General features: G+C 38.3%; 1 protein-coding gene across 5 annotated transcripts in view; it reads right to left on the bottom strand.

The window, feature by feature from the left end:
• The window catches only part of ADAMTSL1 (ADAMTS like 1), a 900,799-nt gene that overhangs the window by 210,534 nt on the left and 663,031 nt on the right, over window positions 1–27,234 (bottom strand). For 4 of the 5 annotated variants that reach the window (XM_036331231.1, XM_036331234.1, XM_036331233.1 and 1 more), the window contains 5 exons: window positions 27,049–27,187; window positions 14,613–14,663; window positions 8,853–9,057; window positions 7,442–7,589; window positions 4,189–4,273 (listed from right to left, as the gene is read on the bottom strand). In XM_036331231.1, the coding sequence (XP_036187124.1) occupies window positions 4,189–4,273; window positions 7,442–7,589; window positions 8,853–9,057; window positions 14,613–14,663; window positions 27,049–27,187 (628 nt within the window). The remainder of the gene's footprint in view (window positions 1–4,188; window positions 4,274–7,441; window positions 7,590–8,852; window positions 9,058–14,612; window positions 14,664–27,048; window positions 27,188–27,234) is intronic. The other variant, XM_036331232.1, reaches the window with a different exon arrangement.

Here is a 27,234-nt window from a genome sequence, read left to right as displayed (position 1 = left end):
TTTGAAATGGCTCACACTAAGGTTATTTATGGCAATATGTTTAAGGCCTGCATACTGTGCCGAATGTTTCCCAACTCTGTAGTAAAGCTGCTAACTGAAAATTGAGTGAGATAACTCAAGATTTCTTAAGTGCAAGCTCACGGCACGCAGGACCACTCAATCCTACTTTCAAGAGGATGGCACCGGTATGGCCTTCCACCTGTGTGCCAGGGTTTGCTGGAGGGATGGCTGGACAAATGACTATGCTGATCATGTAGTGCCCAAAGGAATCACCTTTGCTTGTTCTGAGCCATCCAAGCAGAACTCCCAGCATCTGAAATAAATCTGGGAGGAACCTCACTACCTAGATGCCCACTTAGTCAGTCCTCCCTGCCTCTCCCTGGAATGCCTTGGCTGGGAGAGCAGAAAGCCTGGAGAGAGAAAGCCAAGTGTCTGGAGTATGCAGGCCATACCTTTTCCTTACACCTTCCTTCTTAACACATGACACTGTCTAGGGCATTGGTGGCCTTAGTGGCCTGAGGAGTTAAGGAAACGAATAATTTCTTTTAGTTAGATTAGGCTTTTTAAAAAGGCCAGTTTATTAACTCCCTGTATAGCAATAGTAGACGAACTATGTCTTTTCATGTTCTAGAGGTCACCATAGTATCATTTTTGGCTCAAGAAATTAAGCTCTCAACCTGGACAGCATTGCTCAGTGATTACAGCATCGACCTGCACACCAGAGAGTCACAGGTTTGATTGCTGGTCAAACGCACATACCTGGGTTGCAGGTTCAATCCCTGACCTGGGTGCCTAAAGGAGGCCACCAATCAATGTGTCTGTCTCACATTGCTCTCTCTCTCTCTCTCTCTCTCTCTCTCTCTCTCTCTCTCTCTCTTTCTCTCTCTCTCTCATTTCCCCGACCCCCTCTCTTCCATTCTCTCTAGAAATCAATGGAAAAAATATCCTCACCCCTTGGGTGAGGATTAAAAACAAAGAAAAAAGAAATTAAGCTGTTAAAGTATTCATAACATTCACTTGGCTTGAGGTGGTTGTAATATTTACACTTACATCTCAACAAAGACTGAAAGTAAGGGGGAAAAAAGGTTGGAACTCAAGTCGATAATTTCTTTAGCTCTCACCTGATTCATAAATATAACTCTTCTACCACATTGTAGTTCTGATCCCTCACCAAATAAAAGTAAAATTTTGAGAGTTTAAAAACATCCCCAGAAAGCAACTCCCACATATTTGTCAGAGGAGGCCATCAACTGGGCTCAATCTGGTATTTTACACGACACGTTCTAAACCTAACAATACTCTCATCAGCTGGAGGCAAATTCAGAAGGAGTTCAAATCAAAGCAGAGGGGAAGTCCATTAGTCATATTCCACCTCCCTCTTTCTAGTGCTAGAATGGCACTCTCTTCTCTTCAGAAAAATGCAACGCTCCCAGAATCTGCTTAGTTGTAGAAATCTGTCTCTAACCATAATGCTTTCTGTGTGAATCGGGTAGCAGGGATTTCTGTGGATTCCTCAGCGGACATTCTCGGAAGCAAGGATGTCTTATTCATAAGATTGTCTATGCTTGACCGACTTTATTGGCTCACATCTCACATGTCTTAGGGTTGGACCTTGTTCACACTGTCCTGTTCAGTAGAGAGAATCAAAACTACCTTGCTTAAACATTCTTGCTGATGTTTGTTAGGCAAATCTGATAAAAAACATGTGCCTGAATCAAGAGAAACCATGGCCACCAGTGAAAAATCAGTTAGAGGGTCTGACTCCCACAAGTGGGTTAGGAAATCAACTCTTATGTCAAAGCAATCCATTCATTACTACATTCCTACCTTGGGACCGTATAAATCAAGTGCGGCATAAATAAACCAGTTTGTTGCTGAGGAAAAAGCAATCAAAGTCTAAAATAATTTCTGAATGAGGCTGCAGCTTGATAACATGGATCTCAATATATTAAGTGCGTTGCCACAACGTGACCCAATCACAGTACTTAGTCCAGCCTTCCCAGGAGACTGGCATATGTATTTGCATCTTCTGTATAGCGTCAGTTTAGTGAACCGGCACTACCAGCACAAACCTCTGTTCTAGAAAATTTTAGTTATTCCTTGGCAGGTCATATCTTACAGTGGTTGCTTTCCAACATGTTTTTGGCCAGAGTGCTAACCAATTATTCTTTTCATTTGGGGGTTACCAAAAATATCTAATATTCAATAATAGTATCTCCATACACTAAAGTCTTTCCCTACATTATTTAATGAGACAGGCTAGTGATACTGGTTTTATTTTAAATAAGGGGAAATAAATGATATTTGCTGTTTTACTACAGAATTGTCTAGGTTAACTGGAGCCAATGTGAGAGATAATAGTTCTGGGCCACTGTTCCTGCTTCTCTGTCGCAGAAGTGACAGCCACAGCTTCTGAACGTTACAGTTTAATTTAAGCAATGCGAGTCTCATCGGTGTGGGAAGAGAAGACTTGCTGACAGTATGTCATTTTTTCATTATGCTATGGAGAGTAATTATAGGTTGTTACATACATTTACAAACTAGTCATGTGGTTAAAAAAGAGAGAGAAAGAATTAAGCCCATGCAAAATTATGTTTTTTAAATTCAAAATCAATAAAAAATATAATGTGACACGTTGGACCTTTCCTACGGTTCGGTGCACTGAACTTGTAAAGTGTATTCAAGTGTGGAAACCATATACCTTTCACTACATTATCCTAAAGCTGTCATTTATTTCATTTTGGTATAAAAGTAATTGTTCTGAGTATAATAGTATACATTTCCTGTACCTGGCACCAGCACTCCAATTACAATCGACTTCAGTTCAGATTAATCATGCCAAGATGGCAATTCCATTACACTGAGAATAAAATTTAATAATCTAATATATGGCTGGGGTTCCAGTGGCTAAAAGTATATGTTTAACTACTTTAAGAATTTTATTAAGATTAAAGTTAAACGTAATGCATCTTAAACAGACCTTTAGTGGAAAATACTCATTATAAAATATGGCTGAGCATAGGTAATGCTTCTTCCAGCCTTCATTTGAGAGGTGTCTAATAATGGGAAGGATGTTTAATTATGGATGCAAAATGTCTGGATTTAATTTTAACTTTGTTGTGCTATTTAACATTGGTCATAATACAATATTCCATGTAGGGTTACACTAAATGACAAAATAGAGTGTCATTATTTAGGTAAAATAATACATTTTTAATGTATTAATACAGATATTATTTAGGTAAAATAATACATACCTGGTTTTCAACATTTAAGAGGCTATGTAAGGAGTAACTGGCTCCAATTACATAGTGTCTTAGCCTGGACCTTAGTGGATTAAAGACTTAATATTGGTCTAAAATGAACTGCTTTCTCCCTCTTCAGCAGCAAGAAGGCCTGCCAAGCCCGGTATTGGCAGGAGAGAAAGGAAAAGAAAAGTGTGGCACTGTGACCTTTAGCCACTGCCTCTTCTCCCAAGCTCTGCAGTGGTCAGGCATTCTTTCTTAAAGCCTTTTCTCAGAGAAGTAGAAAAAGGTGCTGTGGTAACTTTATGGTACAGAAACAATCTGTGTTTTGCTTATTGTCCTGTGAAGTACGAAATGTGTTACCCAGTGGACGAACCGTTCTTTTCTGTGAAAAATTTGTGCCTAGTGGTGTTACAAATTTGATGGCCTTGATATAACTGAGCAGAAATGAGACCGTGATCAGGTGAGGCAAAGACCTGGTATCCATCTGATCGCAGGAAAGAGAAAGGAAATGCTAATCAACTTCCTTTGCCCTCACATACATCCCACTCACTTTTATTTTTTGCGAGTGGCTATATCGCAAAGCTGAGCGATAAGGAGTGTGAAAGCTGCCCAGGCTTCTACCTCAAATCTATGTCATCATCGGCTGGGCCTTGTCACAGTTGGCCTCTTGGGAAAGAGGAAGTCAGATTTTGGAGAATAGCGTAGGCACTACCCTTTCATTTTTTTACTTCAAGATGGACAAGCATTTAGGGAGCAGTCCTGTTCTGAGAAGCACTTTGAAACGGATGGATCTCCAAGCTGACAGCCCAGAGCCTCACTTCACGCTTGGCAAGAGGGCTGCACTTAGTTCAGAACCTAGGAAAGCCACAACCAGCGAGACACGGCCTTCTTTACCCCGATCGGCCGCAAGAGCAAAACAACTTGTGGTTTTCAAACTTACGAGGGCTCTTCTGACACAGCAGCTCCTTCTTCTAGCTCTTGAGCTTGTTTGTACCATGGCGCCCTGGCCTCTACCGGAACTTTCTCTGAGAATTAAATGTATGAACATAAAAGAGATGAGGTTAGAACCCCCACTAGCTCTTGAGTTTGCATTACCCACAGCTATGTTGATAACTGCAAATAATGTTTTTAGGTAAATTTCTGCCTCTGATGATGATTATATCCAGAAAAAAAGAATGTGATTTTAACATGTTTAATAATACTGTGTATGTTTTCCCCCTATTATGTTGAAGAGCAATATATATATATATATATATATATATATATATATATATATAATCATGAAAGTTATAACTCTAGGAGCACTAGCTCAATATATCATCAAAGTATCTTTTCACTATTTTCTGTTGAAAAGATAGAGCAATATTTACCTTTTTTTAAAAAAATATTTACCTTTTAAAACAAACACAAAGAACAAAAAATTATACCGTGTTACTTTCATAAATTCTAATTTGCTTTTCTTTTGCCTTTGTCTGAGTGTGATCTATGCCATATTGTCAAAACCAAACAGAACTGCCACTCTGATATTTACAAACCATTGCTTCAGATATCCGATTCATTCACTATACACCCCAAGGCTCACTGACAATTGGAATATGAGCAACTGAAGGATAATAACCCATGATTTGACTTGTTTCACCTATTTCTGTAGCTTTGGCCAAACAATTCAGAACAAGCTTCCTAACTACTTCCTGGGGAGAAATTGTGGAGAAAAAGAAAGAGGGAGATTAAAACTGCTCCTACAGAAGTAACTGCCAAGATTTCCATTCTGACATATTTTATGAGGGTCATTTATAGGCATATTTGCTTTATAGTATAAGCCAGTGAAGCTCTATCACCATTTTATAACATATAATTGCAAAGATGAAAGAAATGTCTATATAGGCATCCACCATAGAATTATATAGCATTTTAATGATGCTTAAGTAGAGCCAGACTCACTACTTAGTTGTGAAAATCCCAATTTTATTTCTGATACTTAACCACAAACTGCTTTTCTTTTTCTGAAGTGGTTTGGTAAAGACAGAGCTAATGACTAATTGACTATTTTAAGTTAGGGCATCGCTTCTTGTCTTCTATGTGTAGCAATTGTTTATGGTCAGAAAACAATGCGAGTGAGAAATATAAAACTGCCAAAGCCCAAAAGATTGGCTAACATTTTAGACGCAGCAATACGGTACCTATATACAGGAAAACCTCGATATAACAGACTAATTCGGGCAAGGGGGTGTCCGTGAAAGCTGAAAGCCCATTATATAATAAAGTAGATTTTCTGAATGTGTCTGTTAAAAAATTGGCCAATTAGTTTACCTGTTTTTAGTTATGTAGATGCATTTGTGTAATAAAAATTAAGTATGTGTGAAAAGTTTAACCTCATAGAAAAGTTTTCTCTATATATCGCAATCATTTTAAACTTACTCTGAATAGGTCTAGTAAATGCGTGCATTCACCAGTCACTGTGAGTTAACAAATGCACGCGGCTGGGGCGTGACTTAACACACGTGGGCACATCGGCTGGCACCAATTAAAACTACTGCAAAAGTCACGCCACATGGCAACAGAAACATCTACCCTGGGTGATGCGGTGTGATCACATGCTAATCATTTGCCAAACACTGTTTACTAGTGGTGACCCTTGGATTTACATATGTAGACTATAGTTGTAGATATGTAATATTTATTGACATTTGGTGAAATTACTACAGTGTTTTTTGCCTAACATATGGCCTATTAGCTAAAATTTGTTAAAAATAACAGTGAATAACAACAAAAAAATAACCTGTTAACTTAAATATAAGCAAATATTGATTTAAAACATTTAAAAATTAACAGGTTGTTAATTTCACATATGACATACAGACTGTTATTTTAACCATCATTTAACAACTAGTCCGCGTCTCCCAGCTAATTGACTCAATGACGCCATCTCTGACAGCACGAGCCATCCCTGCCTTTCAATAAGGAAGCATTCAGCTTGGCACAAATAGTGGGCTCGTTGTACTTTCCTGCCTATTTGAACTGAATCCTGTCAGATGTACTTCCTCCCACATGTGAGGATGATAATGATAGTCAAGATAACATTTATAGAACACTTACCACATGCCAGGCAGTGAGCTAAGCAACCTATTTGCATTATATGTCATTAAATCTTCATATGGTCTCTAAGGGAGCTACTGTTATTATTCCCATTTTACAGATGAAACTAAGGCTTACAGAGAGAGGTGATAAGTTAAAATTAATCAGGATTTCCAGTAGGCTTTTGCTTTTCTTTTATATCATTAATTTAGATTTCACAATGCTATTCATTCCTACCAAGGGAAAACTGTAGTATAATAAAGAGCTATATAGTAGCTGATTTTTGGAGAAATTAATGGCTTAAGAAAACAAATTGAGAAGAAAATGGGAATCCTATTCAATATTAAAAATAGGAGGAAGCTTGTAATAAAAAGTCCTTTACTTCTGAATGGTTTGTGACTTTGGAATTTTCTACTTCATTGACACAGACTCTACCAATATTAGCAGAGAAGTCAGATTAATATTCATGTTAACCTGAGTGGTCCAGCATAATTGTAATCTTGCTCACTAGGTAGAACTGTTCTAAAGCCTACTTTTTAAAATTATTTGCAGTATCTATTAAATTCTAATTTATTTCAATGTTTCATTTCAAATTATGTTTCTGGAATCCACTACATTCATAATGTGTTGATTTTTAATATAAAAAGCAACAGCTTTCTGTTTCATCTGTTTGAGGTATGAGGCTTCCCAATGTACTTTCTGCTTAGCAAAATGGACCATCTGTTTGAGGTATGAGGCTTCCCAATGTACTTTCTGCTTAGCAAAATGGACACTTAGAATTCACTGCATTGTTTTTAACAGCCAGCAAAGTGGACAGCAAACCACACATATTTCTACAATGTCTCTATAATATCTCCTGGCATGCAGATCTATCTGATATTCCTCAGCAACAGTCTTCAAACAACTTTATGACTCAGGAGAGCATTATATAAATATGTAGTGCTTTATAAGAATTTGCAAGCAAGACTATTGGAAAGATCTTTTTAAAAAGTTAAGTCCATTTAGTAGAGTCTAAGTTACAACGAATAGTTACTAAGAACACGTGGGATACTTAACAATATTCTAAGGAGTTTAAAACAGCACCGAGTACACATACTAAAAAGCACCTGCCAAGTTACCTTTGGGTTTATAGCAGGGGGTGGGGATGATGCATTCCTCCTTTATGTGGGGCTTGGTTTTGGAGTTACAGCCTCCGGAGTGCATTCCTCGAGGGTTGATGCAGAGAACCACGCGATACCGGAGTCCCTGGCCACATGTCACCGTGCACTAGAAGGAGAACGCAAGAGAGAGGAGACTCACAGGCAAAGCTTTGTTTCCTCTTCTCCATTTCCCACTGAGGTTTTTCAAAGGGCTGCTTGTGTATATAAGGACTCCTGATGAACTTAAACCACTTCTTACCCATCATGGGGTCTTTATGTTATTGGGCTATTTAGGGTGCAACTGGCTGAAGATGCAATCACTTCGTTTTGGATTACTCAATCAGCATTCCTTCAACACCCACTTTGTGCAAAGTCCCAAACCAAGCAGCAAAAAGGAGAGAAGAAACTAGAGAGTGTGCTCAATTTTGATGACTAACAATGCATTTTAATATTAATAAGTCCCTTTGATAACGATTGGTAGGTCCAAAATATGGGAAATTCTAGCTCCAACACGGACATAGAAACTTTTTCAACTGTCATCATAGCTAATTTATGTTGCAGCCTGGCTGATCCAATTGATGATACTGACATGGAGAAAAGTGTTTAAAGGAACTGATTCAATGGCCAGATGTAGACAACACCTCAGTGGTTCTATACGCCTGGGAGCAAGTATAGAAAAAGAGAAACGTCACAGCTGGGATCTGCTGCCACAAAGCCACTTAGTTAAAATGAAAAGTCTTTTTCCATCTCTGTGGCTGAGGGCACAAGGGTTTATCCCCCCATCTTTCTATCTCCCTTGCTACTTCAGACCTTTTTGCACTGGCAGCCAGGAAACCCCAAATCCAAATAATTTTGTTTAAGCTGCTGCAGCATCTTCTCTAACATCTAGAATGTATTTGTTTTAGTTATTCTACTTCATCTCTTCCAGCTATTTTGTGATTTTTATTGCATCTTTTTTTTCAATGGATGACATACATAGCTTTAATTTTAATCCACTCAATCCCCTTTTCGATCTAGAGAAAGGATAAGAAATTTAAAAGAAAAACACAACAAAACACCAAACTTTAGGTCTACTGAGCTCTTTCACGGATTCAGGAATAGTCATTTGGCCTCACTTACTCTTGACAAGCATGTGCCTCCTTGTCCTTGAGGGGACATGGAGGTGGTAGAGGCTTCTTGAAGAAACTTGAAGAAAGATAGGGATCTAGGTTTACTCATTTTTTGGTGATGCCGGCTTTGGGGCATGCCTACTCCAGGAGAAAATGGGTAGATTTCTAGACACTTCAAGAGGAGAAGTAGGGAGCTGCACAGGGTAGCCGGCGGGGGCATGGTGATGAGAGGGAAGAGTGGACTTATTCTCTTAATGAACAAAGAAAGAAGGCACAGTTACCGGAGACCACTCCTGTGCCAGCCATTTAGGGCAGTCAAAAATGTTGCAGGGCTGCACGGTGGGCATCTTAGGGGTGTACATGCATTTCCACTCTTCCACTGAGGTGACATGCCCCTGGATGTCCTCCTCCACACAGGAAACTGCCCGGCTCTGGATGCCCCCCCCACACGAGGAGGAGCACGCGGTCCACGGGGTGGCCTCCCACCTACAGAAGCAAGGGGAGTTATCAGGGCAGACATGCACATTGCCAAACCTCCTTAGTGACCTTTCTGAACCAACCCCAATCCCAGTGCCTATTGGGGCCATCGGGTTCTGAGAAGCTATGGTCCAGAGAGCTAAAAGCCATCTGTTGCCTGAAATCTGATGAGTAAGAGAAAAGGAGTCAATGTTGGCAACAGTGCCCTGTAAACCTTGAAGCCCTACACAAATGTAAGAAATTACTGTTTTGAGAGCTGTCCACAGAGATATCTGTGTTGTCTGTTACTTACTCAAAAGAGGGCTGTTCACCTGGCCCGCATGGCTCAGTGGTTGAGCGTCAACCTATGAACCAGGAGGTCATGGTTCGCTTCCTGGTCAGGGCTGAGGAACTTTAAGATTTCTCTTAGAATTAAGAGAGATATAGTTTTAATGAGAGCAACACAATCCTCAGTAGGAGGCATGCAGGAGGCAGCCAATCAATGATTCTCTCTCATCATTGATGTTTCTCTTTCTGAAATAAAAAAATATATATATTTTTAAAGAAAAGAGAGCTGTTCAGTCTTTCTTCTTCTAGTTTTAATACACGTTTTACATGTGTGTATGTTATGTTTTATAAATATATATTCTGAATATAGAAATATATGTTATTAAATCATTAAATATTTATGTCAAGACTAAAATTGATTAATCAATTAACACTATATAGTTTGCACCTGGGCTGACACTTTTTATTTTCATTGCAATACTTTATTACTAAGCTTCCGGATTCTTTTACACAAGAAGCTCATGAAAGATCAAGGTAAACTGAACACTTTCTCTTGCTTCTATAATCATCAGCTTTGCGATTACCCTGTACATGGATTCAGCACAATTCTGAAGTCCAAACTGTGCCATCGTTACACTAAGGAGCAAACGTGCTAGTACAGGTAATACCTACTTGTTCCATTGAGGGATACTAGCAGTTAGCATTCCCCCAATAAAGAAGTTTGGTTTCGGTTGGAAGGTTAATGGCATTGGAATCTAGAAATACAGGTAAGTAATGGAGAAAATAACAATATTATCCATAACGTTTAAGAGAATCCCGTTGATCCTTCAGATCTGCCCATAGCTCTGAAGCATTTGGGAGCAGATGCAGAGAGATATCTGCTAATCCTTTTCCCTCCTCCTATAGATATAGAGAGTATAGAATTTAAAAAAATAGAAACATTGGAACTGAGCTTGTCTTTCTTGCATATATTCTGCTTGCTGATGAGGACTGCCGAGGAACTTTAAGATTTCTCTTAGAATTAGGAGAGATATCATTTTAATGAGAGCAACTCAACGTATCACCAAGTTAATCCACTTGAATAGTTAAATTTAAAAATATTGCACAAGTGGCCCTGGTCAGTGTGGCTCAGTTGGCTGAAGTGACATCCTGTGCACCGAAGGGTCAATCTGGAGGCAGCAGATTGATGTTTTGCTCTCACACCCCTGTCTCTCTCTCTCCCTCACCCTTCCTCTCTCTGAAAATAAATAAAAACTTCTTTAAAAAACACAAAATATTGCACAGGTATAGTATGGAGACAGAAATTATTCTCTAAGTAGGATTTCATGTACATGTGATCCTGACTTCTCCTGTGCACGAGACTGTATAATGTGTGTTTAACAGAGAATTTTCCTCCACATTTTCTTTGTACTGCTCAAGTCTAGGCAACAACTATTATCTCCACTGCGAACGGCCTAAACTTGTTGCCAAATACAATATTTTCCTATGCACATTTCCCCAGGAGCCTCAAAAGAAAATGTTATGGGGAAACTGAGGCCCTCAGTTTAGCCCTTAGGAAACTTTCTGATCCCTTTCAAGAGAATGAAGCAGCGCTGTGGCGTGTTTCTCTTCCAGAAAGGTAAGACCAGTCCTCATTTGTCTCCACAGCTCTCTGGAGAGCTTCCCTCAGGAGGTGGAAAACAGGTCCGATTCAGACTGAAACGGGGCTGCATATAGAAGTACATGCTCGCCTTGGATTTGACCTGACAGTGAAGTGGGAATATGTTATTGAATGTACTTTAATCTCTTAGAACATTAAGATGCCATAAAAGGAGCACATGTTTTAATTGGTACTTTAACATCCCTAAACTTGACCCTTCTAAAGAGCGAGTGATTAATTTCTGTCTCAACACTGGGGCCTGATCCAGAGTGTAATTTCATGAACAGTCATAAGTATCCTTTTCCATGTCAGTAGCCACAGAAAGACAAATGATGCTAATATTATTCTGAGAATTTATAGTATGGTTACAGCATGCAACTATAGTTCTATATGGGAAAAATTATCAAATGAATCCTTGCATAACAATAGTATTAGGAGGAATTTCAAAGCAAAGCATGACTGGGTGCTTTAAAGAATGTATAACAAAAGGTGAGAGATGTATCTTTATACAGGGACCAGATAAGTGCTTGGATTAAAAAAAAAAAAAAGTAGCCTGGCCTGTGTGGCTCAATGGTTGAGCTTCAATCTATGAATCAGGAGGTCATGGTTTGGTTCCTGATCAGAGCACATGCCCAGGTAGTGGGCTTGATCCCCAGTAGGGGGAATTCAGGAAACAACTGATCAATGATTCGCTCTCACCACTGATGTTTCTGTCTCTCTCCCTCTCCCTTCCTGTCTGAAATCAATAAAAAATATATTTAAAAAAGAAAAAGAAAAGCATGTCCAAGAATCTTTTTCTGGAAAAATAAAAAATGAATTTTCATATATCATATATTTTAACTCCTTTGGCTTTTCATTGTTAAACACACAGTGTGTTTAGTTTAAGAACTTCTCAAAATTAAGAATGACGTGAACAAGTTGCACATAGTAATTATGAATGAAGGATAATTTATCAGGTTACATTCTTTTTTTTTTTTTTTTTTTAAATACATTTTATTGATTTTTTACAGAGAGGAAGGGAGAGAGGGACAGAGAGTTAGAAACATCGATGAGAGAGAAACATCGATCAGCTGCCTCCTGCACACCCCCTGCTGGGGATGTACCCGCAACCAAGGTACATGCCCTTGACCGGAATCGAACCCGAGACCCTTGAGTCTGCAGGCTGACGCCCTATCCACTGAGCCAAACCGGTCAGGGCTATCAGGTTACATTCTTATATTCTGTTCAGATACGTGTTATAGTAAAAACCGAAAGCAAAAACAAAAAAATAAAAAGTCACTAATTGTGTTTTGTGTTGACAGTGTGGTCGTAAGCCCATTTAAATAATTCCAATAATTGAGGCCTTCTGCTTCCATCTGAGAAACTTTTCTGAGCTTCAATTCTTCTTATGAAATGAAAACATATTGTGGCTTCCATTTACTAAGACTTTATAAATAAAGCAGAATATCTAACTTTAGAATTAGTTCAGTAACAGAAGTGCAAGAAATAAGAACTGTAGTCCACTTGCTAATTGCCTTTTACCCCTGTGATGCACGGACAGGCCAATGTGTGCACAGGACAGGTGCAAATGGACATCAGGGAGGCTCATCTCAAGCTGCTACTGTGACTGCTGGCTTCAGGCTTTTGGAGAAAAGCCAAATACAGAAGAAATCAAGTTTAACCTAAGACAGGTTTGAGGCATACCAAAAAATTATAAACAAAAGAGAGCATAGATATTCAAGAAATTTAGGAGTGCCATTACAGAAAAAACATAAACTTGATGTTGCTCACTCACTCTGACACCCAACTTTGTTTTTATCATGAAATACACAGCCTTCACATAAGCACATACATGTGTCTTGCTTTACAGATAAAGAAATTAAAATCAAATGAAGTTTTGGCTCAGCTAAATTAATCTTTTTATATTTTCATTCTATTATTTTTTTTCAAGAAGAGTTTACTATATAAGCTTGATTCTGGATCAAACAAGCAAAATGATACATCAGTAGCATTCTAAAGTCATTTATCATCTTTATCAATATAGTCATAGGAATGTGGGAGAGAGCTGACTACTAAGTGGAAGAATTTAAAAACAAACACACAATTATATATAATATAAAAGCCCCTCTCCACTGCTACCATTAAATGGTGAAAAGTGAGCTCCCTGTCAATCACTGGAAGTGTTTAAGTAGAGACTGGATGACAACTTGCACTGATATATGAAAACTAATGTATTGTTGAAGTAGCTTCACAACTGGTATGTATATACATGTGTGAATACATATGCATTAGATACACATCTATGCATATTTGTATAAACATATGTCTCTATATATGATTGGTGTGATTTGGGGGAAAGAATGGGAGAATGAAACATCATTGGGGAGCTGGACGAGATGGCCCTAAATGCCTCTACCGCAGTGATGGCGAACCTATGACATGTGTGTCAGAGGTGACACGTGTGTCAGAGGTGACGCGCGAACTCATTTTTTTGGTTGATTTTTCTTTGTTAAATGGCATTTAAATATATAAAATTAATATCAAAAATATAAGTCTTTGTTTTACTATGGTTGCAAAGATCAAAAAATTTCTATATGTGACACGGCACCAGAGTTAAGTTAGGGTTTTTCAAAATGCTGACACGCCGAGCTCAAAAGGTTCGCCATCACTGCTCTACTGGGACTCTAATTCATTAAGTATTTGGAGATTTTCAATCAAATTTTGCTTTATTTTATAGTTCACAATAAAATTACATCCCAGGCTTTGTTTAGTTTGAGACTGAGCAAACTATTGTGGATTATTTTCAACTACTATGTTTGCAATCTGTTTTAAGCCCTGGGTTCTAAAAAGCAGCTGACTCCCTGAAGACCTAATGAGCCCGGAAAATGGAGCAAAGGTCTCTCCTCCCACGGTGGTTATTTCAAACCCAATGCTAATTCCCGCTACCTGGGGAGCTGTTTCCAGTGTGGCTGATAATACACTCAGCAGCTCGCATATTTTTCAGCTTCTCCTGTTTTCTTATAAATATATTAATAAAGAGAACAAGTTCTTTAAAAAAAAACTTTCATTATTTTTTCTAGTTTTACAGAGCTACTGTAGCTTTAAAAAAGCAACATAGAACATGGAATTTTAAAATGTTTTGAAAAACAAAGTCCCTCAAACTTTCTGAACAATAAGAATATTTAAAAAACCCCAAAATCCTGCCTTTTTTTAACTTAATTATCATACTTTGGAACAAAAGGAGGATATCTAAAGCCCCTATTCGGAGAAGTACCACATCTGGAGTTCCACATGGATGGTATTGTGGTAATACTCCAGGCAATGTTTGTTTAGCAGTTGGCAACAGGGCTTTAGTGACTAGGGTCCAATTGCAGAGGAAATTCAGAAAAGGACAAAGGGAGTGAAAGAAAGACATAACATAAACCCATCCACTGAACCTAATCAGAGCGAATTACTGTGTCCACTCTAATGTGACGCGAGCCTATCTTAAAATGGTTTTTGAATGACAGGCTTCAGTCTGAGCGGGCCAGTATTACTCGAAAGCAGAGCTCAGGATGGCTTGCAAAACATACTACCTACCATTTTATTTTGACAGAAAAACACAAAATCTCTATGCACATACGAAAGAAGCAGAAGATGGATTGACTAGTTCTAGCAGCAGGACGATTGATTTACGTACCGAGGAAGGGGATGGTAGAGGTCATAAGGCATGATCTGCTTGTATCCGCCACTGTTAGGAACAATAATGCCAACCCTCTGAGTAGAAGGTACACACAATAAAATAAACACTAAATAATTACATTATACACATTTTTTAGACAAATGCAAAACAACATTAATAAATTGTCTTGAAAACAACACACAAACAGTTCAATATCTTTATGCTACCATATGGTTTAGAATGGGGTACCGTTGACTATAATTAGTTCTCTGATCCAAGCAGGAAATACCAAGGGAAAGGGTGGTGGCAAGAAAACTTGGCACCTCATCATTAACTATGACACAATAAGCTTGTAAATGTTCTTTAAACCCCCAAATTATACATCCTATGAGGTCATTATTATCATCATTATTAATGTTACTTCCAGATGCTCACCAAGCAATTACAGTAACTGTGTCACTTATGATGAAAGAGAAAGCAATATAGAAGAGTATGTACCTGGGAATTGACAATGCTATATAATGTGCTACATAACCCAGCAAAGAGGTTTCTTCTCTTGGCAGACTTAAGGATTTTAGTAATGGCTGGAAAGTAGCCACTTGGTTACTTTATAAAGGGGAGGAGAAGTAGTGAATAAAGTAGGCAGCTATCAACAAAAGCAAGATCCCTACCAACATAAGGCAAGACAATTAAAATGAGATAATAAGTACGAAAGATCTTTTCTGTGATATAGTATTAACTGCTATTATGGTGGTGGTTGCGATTGTCATGACTGTTGTTAGTATACCTGGCGCCCTGGGAAACCTGTGCGATTTAGAGAGGGAGAGAGACACTAAAGAAGCCTTGAGAAGTGACATAGTCTGTACGGCTAATGGATTTACAAGGAATGATATGATAGGCTGTGTGGAAGGCCCCAGAGTCCTTCAGGACTCCAAGAAACGACACTAATCTACCTCACTGAATTCAACTAAAGTCTCCAATTGGCAAGACTTTCTTATTCCCAAGTCCCCTGGCTCGTGGAAGATATATGACTTCTGGGTCTTAGAGGAAAGAGCTAGTATAATAGACCCTCCCTCAAGAGTGCAAGACAGAGCTCAATACACAGGTCACCCTAGGGCAGAGCTTGATTGGATATGAGCAGCAGGTGCTTATTTTGCAAGTGACAAATGACAGGAAGTCCCTCTTTTGAATCCTGAAGGAACTCATGTATTCTATATGTATTCCTGGATGGATGAGTGTATATTTATATATCTCTATTCAATGTAAATGTTTATATCTATATTTAATATAAATATTTATATCTATACTCAATATACATGTTTACATTTATATTAAATAAGTAAATTAAGGTTTTTGTTTAAAGACCTAGAAAATGTTCAAATGGAATGATGCAGTATTTTTGTTTTTTTAATATATGGCTTGCAAAGCTTCTGGGTAGAAAAAGTAAACTGGATCTACTGTGGATCAGAAAGATAAAAAAAATCACCAAATGGCAATCATGAGGAAATGGAGATTATAAGGAACAAAGAGGAAGTGATAAAGAGGTAATTCCTAAAGAAATTACTGAAAAGTAAGGGGATATGTGAAAGAATTGCAATTTGAAAGAAAAGGAGAAACAAAGCTATGAAGATAGATTTCCCAGGAGGGACAACAATTGGGGTACTAATTTACTTATTTATCTTACATTACTAAATTTCTATGTTTATTTGCATGAATAAAGTTTTTTTAAAAAACTTATTTGTATGACTCAATTTTCATGGTGTATGTATATGTATTACCCTTAAGTAACAGTGTTCATGAAACCAAATGTAGCCTTTTGAGGGAACGCAAAATCTCACAGCTGTAACACAAGAATGAAATGAATATTAAAATTAAGCTCTTCTCCCTGTTTTTCCAAGTTAGAGAAACTTCCTATTGTTTTCTGCCTTCTACTAGACACGAAATTGGATATGAAATGCTAATCCTGTCTGCTGTTAGAATAGTGTGATATCTTTACAATAAATCTTATGTCCAATAATTTAGAAATTTTCTTTCTAAAGTACTGTATTTTAATGAAATGCTCCCTTCCAAAGTTCTTCTAATAACTTGGAACATAATCTAATAGTAGTTAATTAGGAAATAAATTAAATTGACTTCGCAGTAATATTTTAGCTAACCCTAGTATGCCTACATCAATTTCTAATTGCAGAAATGCATATCGTTGCCTTCTCTTCTGAAGAAATTTATAGCTATAATTTGTCATCTTCAGTATTAGAATGAACTGTTGCAGCTCTTTGCCAACTGATTTATCAGCTGATGATATTTAAAACGGAGGCAGTAATGTTGAAGGAGACAGGCTAGAAATGAAAAAGAGGGAATAAAAGGGGGGAATGTATAGAATTTGAGAGGTTAGGCTTTGCTTTCGACTGATTTAGAAATTACGTTTTTGTTTAAACAAGAAGCTTTAAACCTGGATTCAGCAAAACTATTGCTATATTTGTCTTTCTATGGCATGGGTCATAGTGAAGACTCATAAAATGACTCTATGGCACCTGTGAAAACAGAAGGATATCAAAACAATGGTGCTCTGTCCAGTCCTGTTCATGCATATGCCTGTGCAGGGCTCTGCTCTCTCTTGGGGTTCATGCCATGGCCTTGGCCTTTCAGCACACTGTCACCGAGGGGCAGGCTCTGTTGCCGAAACTTAACTTTCTATTGCTCGCCTTTGAGACACTGGACTTTTATCTTAGGCAGAGTGCATATATTGAAGAATGATGACAAAGGATCTCATTTAGAGATGTTAAGAAAGACTTCCCATGTTTAGGTCTTGATTTATAATATGTGTATACATGTATGTACTCTTACATGTGTATGAATGTGTTGGGTGTGGTGATGGAGACAAAATGATTTTAAAAAGAATTACAAAGGGAAGACATAAGAAACAGTTGGTTTGAGGGTAAACCTGTTCATTCTCCATTGCCTTAACTATTCTGACCCCTCAAGTACCTCTTCTACTGGGGAGTGAACTGACTCCCTCTTAAAATCCCAATGTCAGGGATTGTGGTGGGAAGAAGAGAAGATGATGAGGAGGAGTAAGTGGTCATTCTAGACTCATGTGAAGGAAGTCATCACACCAGATCCTGTCAAAGTGTACACCTTGCATAACTGTCCAATGACAGGAGGGTGCTTCAGTGTCGGATAGGCTCATGTCATGAAATATTAAGCAGTCTATAAACCTGAAGCCTTTGGAACCATGCTTAAAGACATGGAAAATGTTCAAATGTAATGTCAATTTAAAAATAATGCAACGTAAAATAGAATATACAATGGGATTCATAATACTAAAAAGATTCATGAGTTCATATATTATCTATACAATCATTTTCACAAAGTGTATGGGTATGTGAGTAGTGAGTACATATGTGTGTGCATATATATCACACATATGTATACACAGATATATTAGAAAAATACAAAACAGTTATTTGCTTCTGGTGCTTAAGTTATTGGTGTTTCTTTCTTTCTTTCTTGTTTGTTTTTTTATGTTTCTCTGTTTTCCAACGTTTTTTAATGTACAGTCAGAGGAATTAGAACATTCAAGTAAAAACAAAACTCAAGTCTGAGAAAGTATAAAACAGAGACCCTTGGAAAATGTAATATAAAATCTAAGTGAGTTCATCACCTCAAATTCCATGTGTTATTTAAAGATTATTGAGTTACTGTCCTGAAATCATCGAAGAAGCGACTTTAGACACTTTCCTGGACTTTAAATATCAAGCCATAGGCACGTTCCCACTCCTCAGCTGGAATTTACATAGAGTGATAAATCTCTCCAAGAAAAAAATCCCACTATAACTAACTCTATGGATGCCTAACTTGTGGGGTTCTTTTTATAAGGAGTCCCTTTCCTGGTTTCCACTGTCCCTTTCGGTGGCTCTCTCAGGACCCCTGGCCTCTCCTCCAGGCTGCAGGGCCTCCGTTCTCACTTCCTGGCAGCTGGATGTTCTCTAGGTGTGTCACGCTCAGAGCATCCGGACATCATCATCTCCCCCTGCCAACTGCTGCTTCTCCTGCAGTCACTTGTACAGCTCAGAGCACTGCCAGCCTCCCATCCACCCCAGCCAGATACTGTGGGACATCTCTGCTTTTTCTCTGTCCTGGGTTTCCTTCTAGCTGCAGTGTCTGGGCCCTTTTGCAGCTGTGTCCTAACAGGTCTCTCCACCTGCAGGCATCACTGCCTCCAATCCAGCCTGCTCTCTGCTGCCATAGCAACCAATACCTCCCTTCCCAACGCCAAAGTCTTCAGTGGCTCCATAATGTCCAGGGAAGTTTCTTAGTCAAGTGCTACCTCTTCGAAAGCCTGTCCTTATTTTCCCTTTCAACACCTAGCCAGAAATTCTCTCTTCCCTTTCCAAATATCTGTAGCACCAACTCCTCTCATCATGTTTAAATATGTACTAACACTTAACCATGCATAAATGTTCTTTAAAACACCAAGGGACAGAATCCATATTGATTCTTTACCATATCTCTTAACACATGGCTCTGCACAGAGACAATTAGTAAATATTCGTTCAATAAAATCATGCTGTTAGTGTGCAAGTGCAAAGCAAGCAGCACTACTACCAACCAGAATTGAAGCAAGCCAACACAAAAACACAGTTAAAGAAACTCCCCGACTGCCACTCACTGTGCACATCTTAGTCCCCCTCCTTGCCTTTGGCTAGCTCTGCCATCTGTGTGAGGGGAGGTAGTTTGGCTTTAGGGAGGCTGCTCTGGCAGGCAGAGGTGACTGGGTGATCTGAGGCAGAGAAAGGCAGATTAATGGCAGCTGTGCTTCTAGCCTGGCTTGGCTTCACTCTGCATCTCTTCCATTGGACATCTCCCAGTAATAGCCACGGCAGCTTTTAAAAAACTGTCTCTTCCCTTTCTGTCTCATGTGTCTTTCAGATACCGGGCTGTTGTGTAGGTGTACAACTCAATTCCGCCAGGGCAGTCTTGGGGCTCAGACTTGAGTTGATTCTTCTTTGCTTTTGCTGTGGTACCAAGGACAGAACTTGGCACAGGTTATATACGCAATAAAAAAAATGAATGAAACTGTGGGCTGTGGGAAGAGTTCTGGTACAGAGAGAGCAGTTCATCTTCTCTTGACAACACTAGGGCAATAGGAACCAGTCTCTCTCTAAGCAACAGTCAGAAAGGGGCAAGAGATAAGTAATAAAAAGTTGGAAGAGAAACAATCATTTCCTTTTTCATGAGGGGCAGAGCACAAAGGATCTTGGCATAATGAGCAAAGGACCTCCCAAGGACCTGGGAGATGGAAGGTCCGTTCTCCTCCCTGCCACTCTCTTGCTGTGTGACCTTGCATGCATCAGGACTTCTGCTTTGGTCTTCTGCAAAATCCAAGTACGGGATGAAATCAGGACTTTTAAGATGAAGTAGGAATGGGTGCCTGGAAACCAATCTCCTGGAGTGCTACCTTACCTGATGCTTTCCTAGGGACTGCTCAGGGCGGGACTTGGAGCTCTGTGGGCCACTGATTGAAAACCATCTAAAAATCTCTCCTCCTCTAACATTTCATGACTTGATGAAACATAGTAAGTTTCCCTATTATTTAAAGAGTCAAGCTGGGATCCAGCAAATGAGAAAATATTCTGTAAATAAGTCACACTTTTTAAAAAAAAAAACAAAAAAAAACCCATAGTACCTACTAGGCAACATTCATTTATCTTTTGGAACCAGACCAAAACGGTCCTGTGTCATTGTCTAGGATTTGAAAACATTTTTTAAGGCACATATTTATTTTTTGGCTATGAAACCAACTATTGGAGAGTTTTTGATCATTTGACCCAAAGTTTTAAAAATGTCCTCACACCTATGTTTCTGTAGTTAAACATTCTTGATACTAATGAATGCACTTTCTGAACTGCTTTTAAATAACTGGGATGAATGTGCCCCTGGGATTTGGTCATTGCTTGGTTGGAGTAAACAACTGTATTTATACTTATATGAAAGGGCTTGCTTAACCTGGGTGTGTGGTCAATTCAAAGACTCAGGGCCCCAGCTTTGCATTGAAATAGTTGGCAGTTCTGTGCTGGCTGTGGGGATCTATGTTGGGTTTAAACCAGATCTCAGAGGTTGCTGAAGCCATCATGAAAAACAAGGGTACGTGTTGCAGTGATGGCACAAATGCTGCACCAGGGGTCAGGTTCCCTGAGTTCATGTAGTATCAGAGATATTCTTGAACTGGAAGCACTAGGATCTATGACCCAGCTCCCTTTTGTCCACCAGAACTTGGGCAGGTGATTCACCGCTTTGGGCTTCAGTATTTTCACCTGTAAATATGCATGATGATCTCTGTCCTGCTAACTTCTCCGGGAATAAACCAAACTGAGATAATGGATGTGAAAGCCCTTTATAAGCTTCAAATAGAAGCAACACTGGAAAAGTCATTTTATAGGCTTGGCTCTAATTTAAGAGTAATAGCTGGCTTTTGTTGAGTGCTTGGCCCCTTGCTAAAGCCTTACAAGCGTTATCTCATTTAATTCTCATAGCTACTCTCTGACTCATTTTATAAATGGCAAAGCACAGGCCTAGAGAAGTTGAGTAAATAAGTTACTTTGCTAGTAAAATCAAACTGATAGATTGAGGTTAAAAATAAGGATAATGATAAATACATTTTCTATTAACTCACAAGTTCATTAAAAGAACTGCAGTTAATTAAATGTAAAAATTTAAATGTGAAATAGCAAGTGATTATTATTACTAGTGATGAGTGGCTTGGTAGAAGAACTGAATTGCCTCAATAACTGAGTTATACATTGGATACTGTATGATATGTCTATAAACTTGGGAAAGCTGACCATGCACTCTACAAAGCATCAGAACTCTGTTTTGTTTACCACATTATAAATAATGCATGAAAGTGGAAATGAGGTTTTGTGGTGATCTTTCTAATTGTTGACTCATTAGCTCCTCAAAGCAGTATATTTAAATGAGGCTGATCAAAAGAAGGAAGTTATTACTTTTCTAAATCACTTACCTATTGTAATAAAACAAAAAGGCTGCTGTGATTAGGAAAACATTGTATTACACTTTAATTGAAAACATTTTCTAGTTCTTACATTGCATTCTCCTTTTTTGGAGACATACCTGGCACAGATCCCATGTGAATTAAATGACAGTGTCTCCAAGCTACTTCAGGGGGGTTATTAGACAAGTGCATGCTGGGATCAGGAGATGCTAATGATCTTAATTTCTCATGGTCATTATATTTAAAAAATCTGACAAATGTGATTTACTTTCATGAAGATATTTCCTAGGGATTTGTGTCTCTTATTGTAAAGATAAGAAATAAAGAACTACATTTTTAGACCCATGGATAATTCTAGAGTTTTATCTTTTCCCTTCATGGAGGAGAAAACGGATTACTAGAGTTTAAGAGTTTCTCTGATGTAACGTTAACATTATCACAGTCATGATCTTAGTGGTAATAGCTGCAGTCACTAACGTATTTTGAGTACTTATCATATGTCAGGCACTCTGCTAAGCTCTTTAATGTATTATGCCATTTATTCCTCATGACAACTCTATGAGGTAAGTACTGTTATTATCCTCACCTCACAGGATAAAAAAACTGAGGCTTCGTGTGGAGAAGTAATTTGCCAAAGGCTCCTCAACCAGGAAGTGGTCGAGCCAGGATCCCAGGCCAGGCTGCTGTGCTCCAAAGCTCCCCTCTGACCCACCAGGCTGCATGGCCATTGGACTCGTCACCAAATTAGCGTGACCAGGTTTTTATGTGCCCGCTACACGTCCTGCCTCTCACGCTGCAGATCATTTCTTTACAATTACATTAGGATTTAATTCTGAGATTTTGTTCACAATTTAATACCTGACCAGGATGACTTACACAATTTTCTGTCAAATTAAATGGGGCTGGACAATAAAAGTCCGCTGGAACTCCCAAACTACTGCCGCTTGGGCCATACAAATTTGGACATTTGTTTAGGACCTTTGCTCTGAGTTCCTTGAAGGTGGGGGGAACCTGGAGGCAGTTCCAGCTACAAACACATTTGTTTGCTAATGACTGTGACCATGATACTTGATGAAGGAGAGCTCTTTTCATTAGTCCAAGCCTTGCCAATGTAAGCCCCTTCAAACCAAATCTGAGAAGGTGGTTCTGTGATCTTCTCACGAACAGTGGCTTGCACAATTACTCCCAGGCAGCCGTAACAGTCTTACTAATCCCATAGAAGGAGACGTGTAAGGCCAAATGTAGCCTATTTTACATTTAAAGCCACTCTGAAAATACAAGGTGCTCATTAGCTGACCTAAAACTATGCCTCTTTAGTCATTGGTGAAGCATAGGCATATATTTTTGGTCACATGATGGACTTTACCCTTTACCCAAGAGGCAAAGATGACACAAACCAATGCACAAACCAGCAGGCACTGCATGAAAAGAAAATCTCCCAGGGTAAGACAGAGCTATGGCTGTAGCACGGCAAGCACGAGAGAATTTTACATTTGATTAGATTTCAAGTGTCTCAGCTTCAAGGGTTTCTCCTGTAGTGTTAAATGAATGAAGCAGGAAACAAGCTAAGCATGCAGTAGATCCCTGACATCCAGGAGGGGCTTGCCTCTAGACTTCTGGGAGAGCCCACGGTGGCACTGCCACCAGAACATATACTGTCCTGTGTATATAGAGCATATGATGGGATTAGTGATGTCGTAGCTCCAAGTCACCCGTGAAAAACATTCTTAATTTTAGCCAAAAGCCAATACATTTTTAACTTTATCTTTCCTCCCATTATAACTATTAAGTTTTGGTTACCCTTTTGAGAGCACTTCTGGCTAGGAAACAAAGTATTTTATCACTTTAAAAAAATGGCGGCGTAAATGACACCAGCAAAGAGCAACAAAGCTCTCTCAGGATGGAACTCCTGGCCGCCAGGTAGACTCACTTGTTAGTCTTATAGTGTAAGGGACTCAAGCAAAATGTCTCAGCAAAATGTCAAGTCACTACAAGTCATGGACATTCAAGCTTGCTTTAGAATAGTAGACACCAAGAACACTAAGTCACCGATATCCAAGTGTCTATTGCATTCGGTATGATTTCACCTGTGCTATGAGCTATAGACAAAATAAAATAATAAAGCAAAAGCATTAACAGGAGTTACCTGAGAGCACTAGAGATTATTAGTGAGTTTTATTTTTTTCATCATAGCTTTTTAACTCATTAACATTTCTAAGTTAACATTAAGAATCAGAAAAAGAGCCCTAAAAACATAAAAATTATTTTGAAAAACATAGGCTTGATGTTAATGATCTTTTTAGCCCCAAGAACGACTAGATGAACCAATGCACAGCCATGGAGGCCAGTGGATGTTGCTGGCGAGTGAAATGAGCAGGTGATGTTGTTCATTAGTTCAAATATATAACATTTACTTATTTTAAAGCAAATTAAAGACAGCAGTGATGCTCTTTGGGAAACAAACCCTTAATCGGACATCAAGGATTATGGTTAATGGTTGTTATATCCAATTTGTTTTGGTTTTAGACATGTAGTAATGAAAAAGTCCCACCATCACAGAGAAGTAGTTGCTCATGGTAACAGCTTTCATAGCTCACCTTGCAATCTTAGGAAATTTAATTTTCCAATTAAGCTGGCATAATTGAAGAAATGAATGAGAGTGCAAAAAGTATTTGTGTTGGCGGTACAATGTTTTTAGAATTGTTACCACAATTTTTATAACTTAACTTAGTTCAAATAAATTAAAATTAATTTGACATGTTTAAATATGTTTGTAAGTTATTATTTAAATAGTGTAAGACACAGGAAATAAAATTTAACAAAGCAACTATGAGAAACAACAGCTCTGTAGGCAGTTTGAAAATCACTCATTTAATCTAACGAATAATCTTCTTACCCCCATTTTGTGGGGGAGAAAACTGAGGCCCAGAGGGTAAAGTAATGAGCCGAGGGTTACAAACTTAATTATTTAGTAACCTTTTTGCTGTCCATGGTCCTTCTGATCTTAACAGGGAATAAATGTGGCTATCTGAATGGAATTTGTTCTCAAATAATATACTAGTACGATAGGTCAACTCTAGTCTAAGGCACATAAAGTAAACAAATATCTCATTGGCTAGATAAAATAAAAAGCTTGTGACTTTAAGATTGTCTATATTTTCCCTTTTGGGGGCTTCTAATTTTGCACACAAAGGCATCGGTTTAATATTATTGTGTCACTCCTGATTTTACTCTTAGACAGTTAAGTCTGTAGTTAGAAAACAGTTCCTTGAGGATGGATTCTGCTAAGTCTGATGGGAGGGTAAATCTCTTCTATAGTCTGTTTACTCAGACCATCACTTCTCATTTTCTCTTTGAATTCAGAAAGGCTGCTTTGATCCCAGGCATGCAAATGAGTTCAGTGAGTTCCCCAGCAATCCTGAAGTATCTTAACCTTGGAGCAGCATATCTACATTTCCTAAAGCAGATGCCTCTTAAACCTCTCCTACTGCTGAGTATTAATTTTACAGCTTTGTTTAATTACTCCTGGAATTAAAAAAAGCAGCTTCCTGGCATGTGCCTTTAACTCACTTTTCTTTCTCCTTTTCTTTTTTAAATGGCCACCTGTCCCAACATTTATGCATGTGCTATATTAGATGTTTTAAAATAACATAGGATGCAGAAAAAGCATACATTTCACGGGCAAACGTCTTTCGATATAGAATGACCTTTTGCTTTTGGATAATAAGACATAGGCCATGAATACGATTCCAACAGAGGAGCTAGGTGAAAATCAGAAGCCAGAAAAAATTGCATAAATTTATTCTGATTGTAAACATTTTCTTAAGATGGTTAACGTAATGCTTTTATTTTACAACTGTCTCCCACAGCCATCTCTTTGTTCAAGTTTTTCCCCAGTGGGGAAAAGCTTTCTGTAGTCATGGGAGTGAATCCTTCATTTCTCCTAGAAATACACATACACATTTTTATGGAAGTGTGTTTAAGATTTTCAAAGTCTCTCCATGGCTCAGCCAACTTGACTGAATTGGGTTAACTATGCTTTTCAATGGAATGGAATTTCTGGTATAGATATGGGTAAAGATGTTTAATAATAGAATGATTTTAAAATGGGATTGAGTTACATTAGGTATAATTATCTTGGCTAATAATACTTCATAGCTTAATATTTCCAAAATAAAGACGTCCAAGCAAAATTCTGACACCTCATTCAAATTTATACCATATACAATTTTTAATATAGAATTTTCTGGTGTAATATGAAGCTACACTAAGCTTCACCTGAATGATATAATTATAAAATACCTATTATTTCTGTTTCTTACATAAAAACCTGTCATTCTGAGTTTACTTTTATAAGCTAGGTATATGAAATAGGCAATTTCACTTCACATGTAGCATTTAGAATTCATGAATATGAGGCAGAAAGAGTCCAAGCAAACTTTAAAAAGTTAACAGCAGAAAGCAAAACCTAAAACTGTATTGCCTCCAATTCAAAGACAGAATGATATTCATCCACATTGCTCATGTAGTATTTTAAGTATTCAAAGTTTTGTTTTATGCACATATATTTGCTAAACTATGCTTTTAATAAGTAACAATGAGGTGTTTCTCAGAAATTGACAGAGCTTGCAAAAGACTTCTTTGTCTTTTGGTTTTCATGATTAGTTTTGTAGAAGAGTTTTCTTATGTCCTTCCTCATATATTGGGAGTGAGTAAGCTCATAAAGAGATTTAACTGAAAGTGTTGCAACTATAAATACTACACCTATGACTTGCACTTCTGTGACTATTCCTCATCTGAGATGTTTTATTGGTCAGTCTGATTCCTGATCCTGCAAGTAATTGAGGGCCAATTATGGTTTCCAAAAAGCAAACAGTGATATGTGACAGCACCAAGTGTCTCTTTAAAGCTACTAATTAAAAAGACCTTTGAAAATATTTTACTATTGGAAATAAGTCCTGCTTCCTCTTTAATAAGGGCTGAGTTTATTCAAATATAGAACCATTCTAAGACTGGTTTTGAGTCCAGTTAATCAGTATGGAAAATGGGTCAGCGGGGACCCTGAATGGGTCTGCTGTGATCATGTCACTGACTAGGTAACAGATTTGAAATGGAAAGAATCCTGAGAACATTGTGCCATCACATTTGTTAGGGCCACTGACCTGGACCTTGTTAAGGAGAGAAACAAGTAACCATGATGAACAAAAAACCAGAAGAGAAAAATGACTGTGAGTGCTTCACATGTAGCTTTATGAATGGAAAATCTGTAGACCCTGGGATGGTATCATAGCAGCAAGAACAAGGGGCATGGACACTAGGAACACCTGGTTAGGAATGGATACTGGACAGCAACATTTACTTATTTTTAATGAAAACATCTTAATCTAGGAAACTTATTTGAAACTTTATGCTTACAATAGATGAACTGGTAAATAGACTGACCTGGCTGGACAAGGATCCAAGTTGCACTCCTGAAGTTTGGGCTTGGGTTTGATGTTCTCTGGGTAATAGTGACAGTACTGATCGGCAACCACGCGGTTGCTCCGAAGATCGTAACACTCAGCCGATGTCAGCTGGTAACCTGCAGTATCAAACCATATGGGCGAGTTTAAAGGCACAGGTCAATAT

The sequence above is a fragment of the Myotis myotis genome, unplaced genomic scaffold, assembly GCF_014108235.1.
Source record: "Myotis myotis isolate mMyoMyo1 unplaced genomic scaffold, mMyoMyo1.p scaffold_m19_p_12, whole genome shotgun sequence".
In the NCBI taxonomy this organism is placed as follows: domain Eukaryota; kingdom Metazoa; phylum Chordata; class Mammalia; order Chiroptera; family Vespertilionidae; genus Myotis; species Myotis myotis.
This window is presented reverse-complemented; position numbering and strand designations above follow the sequence as displayed.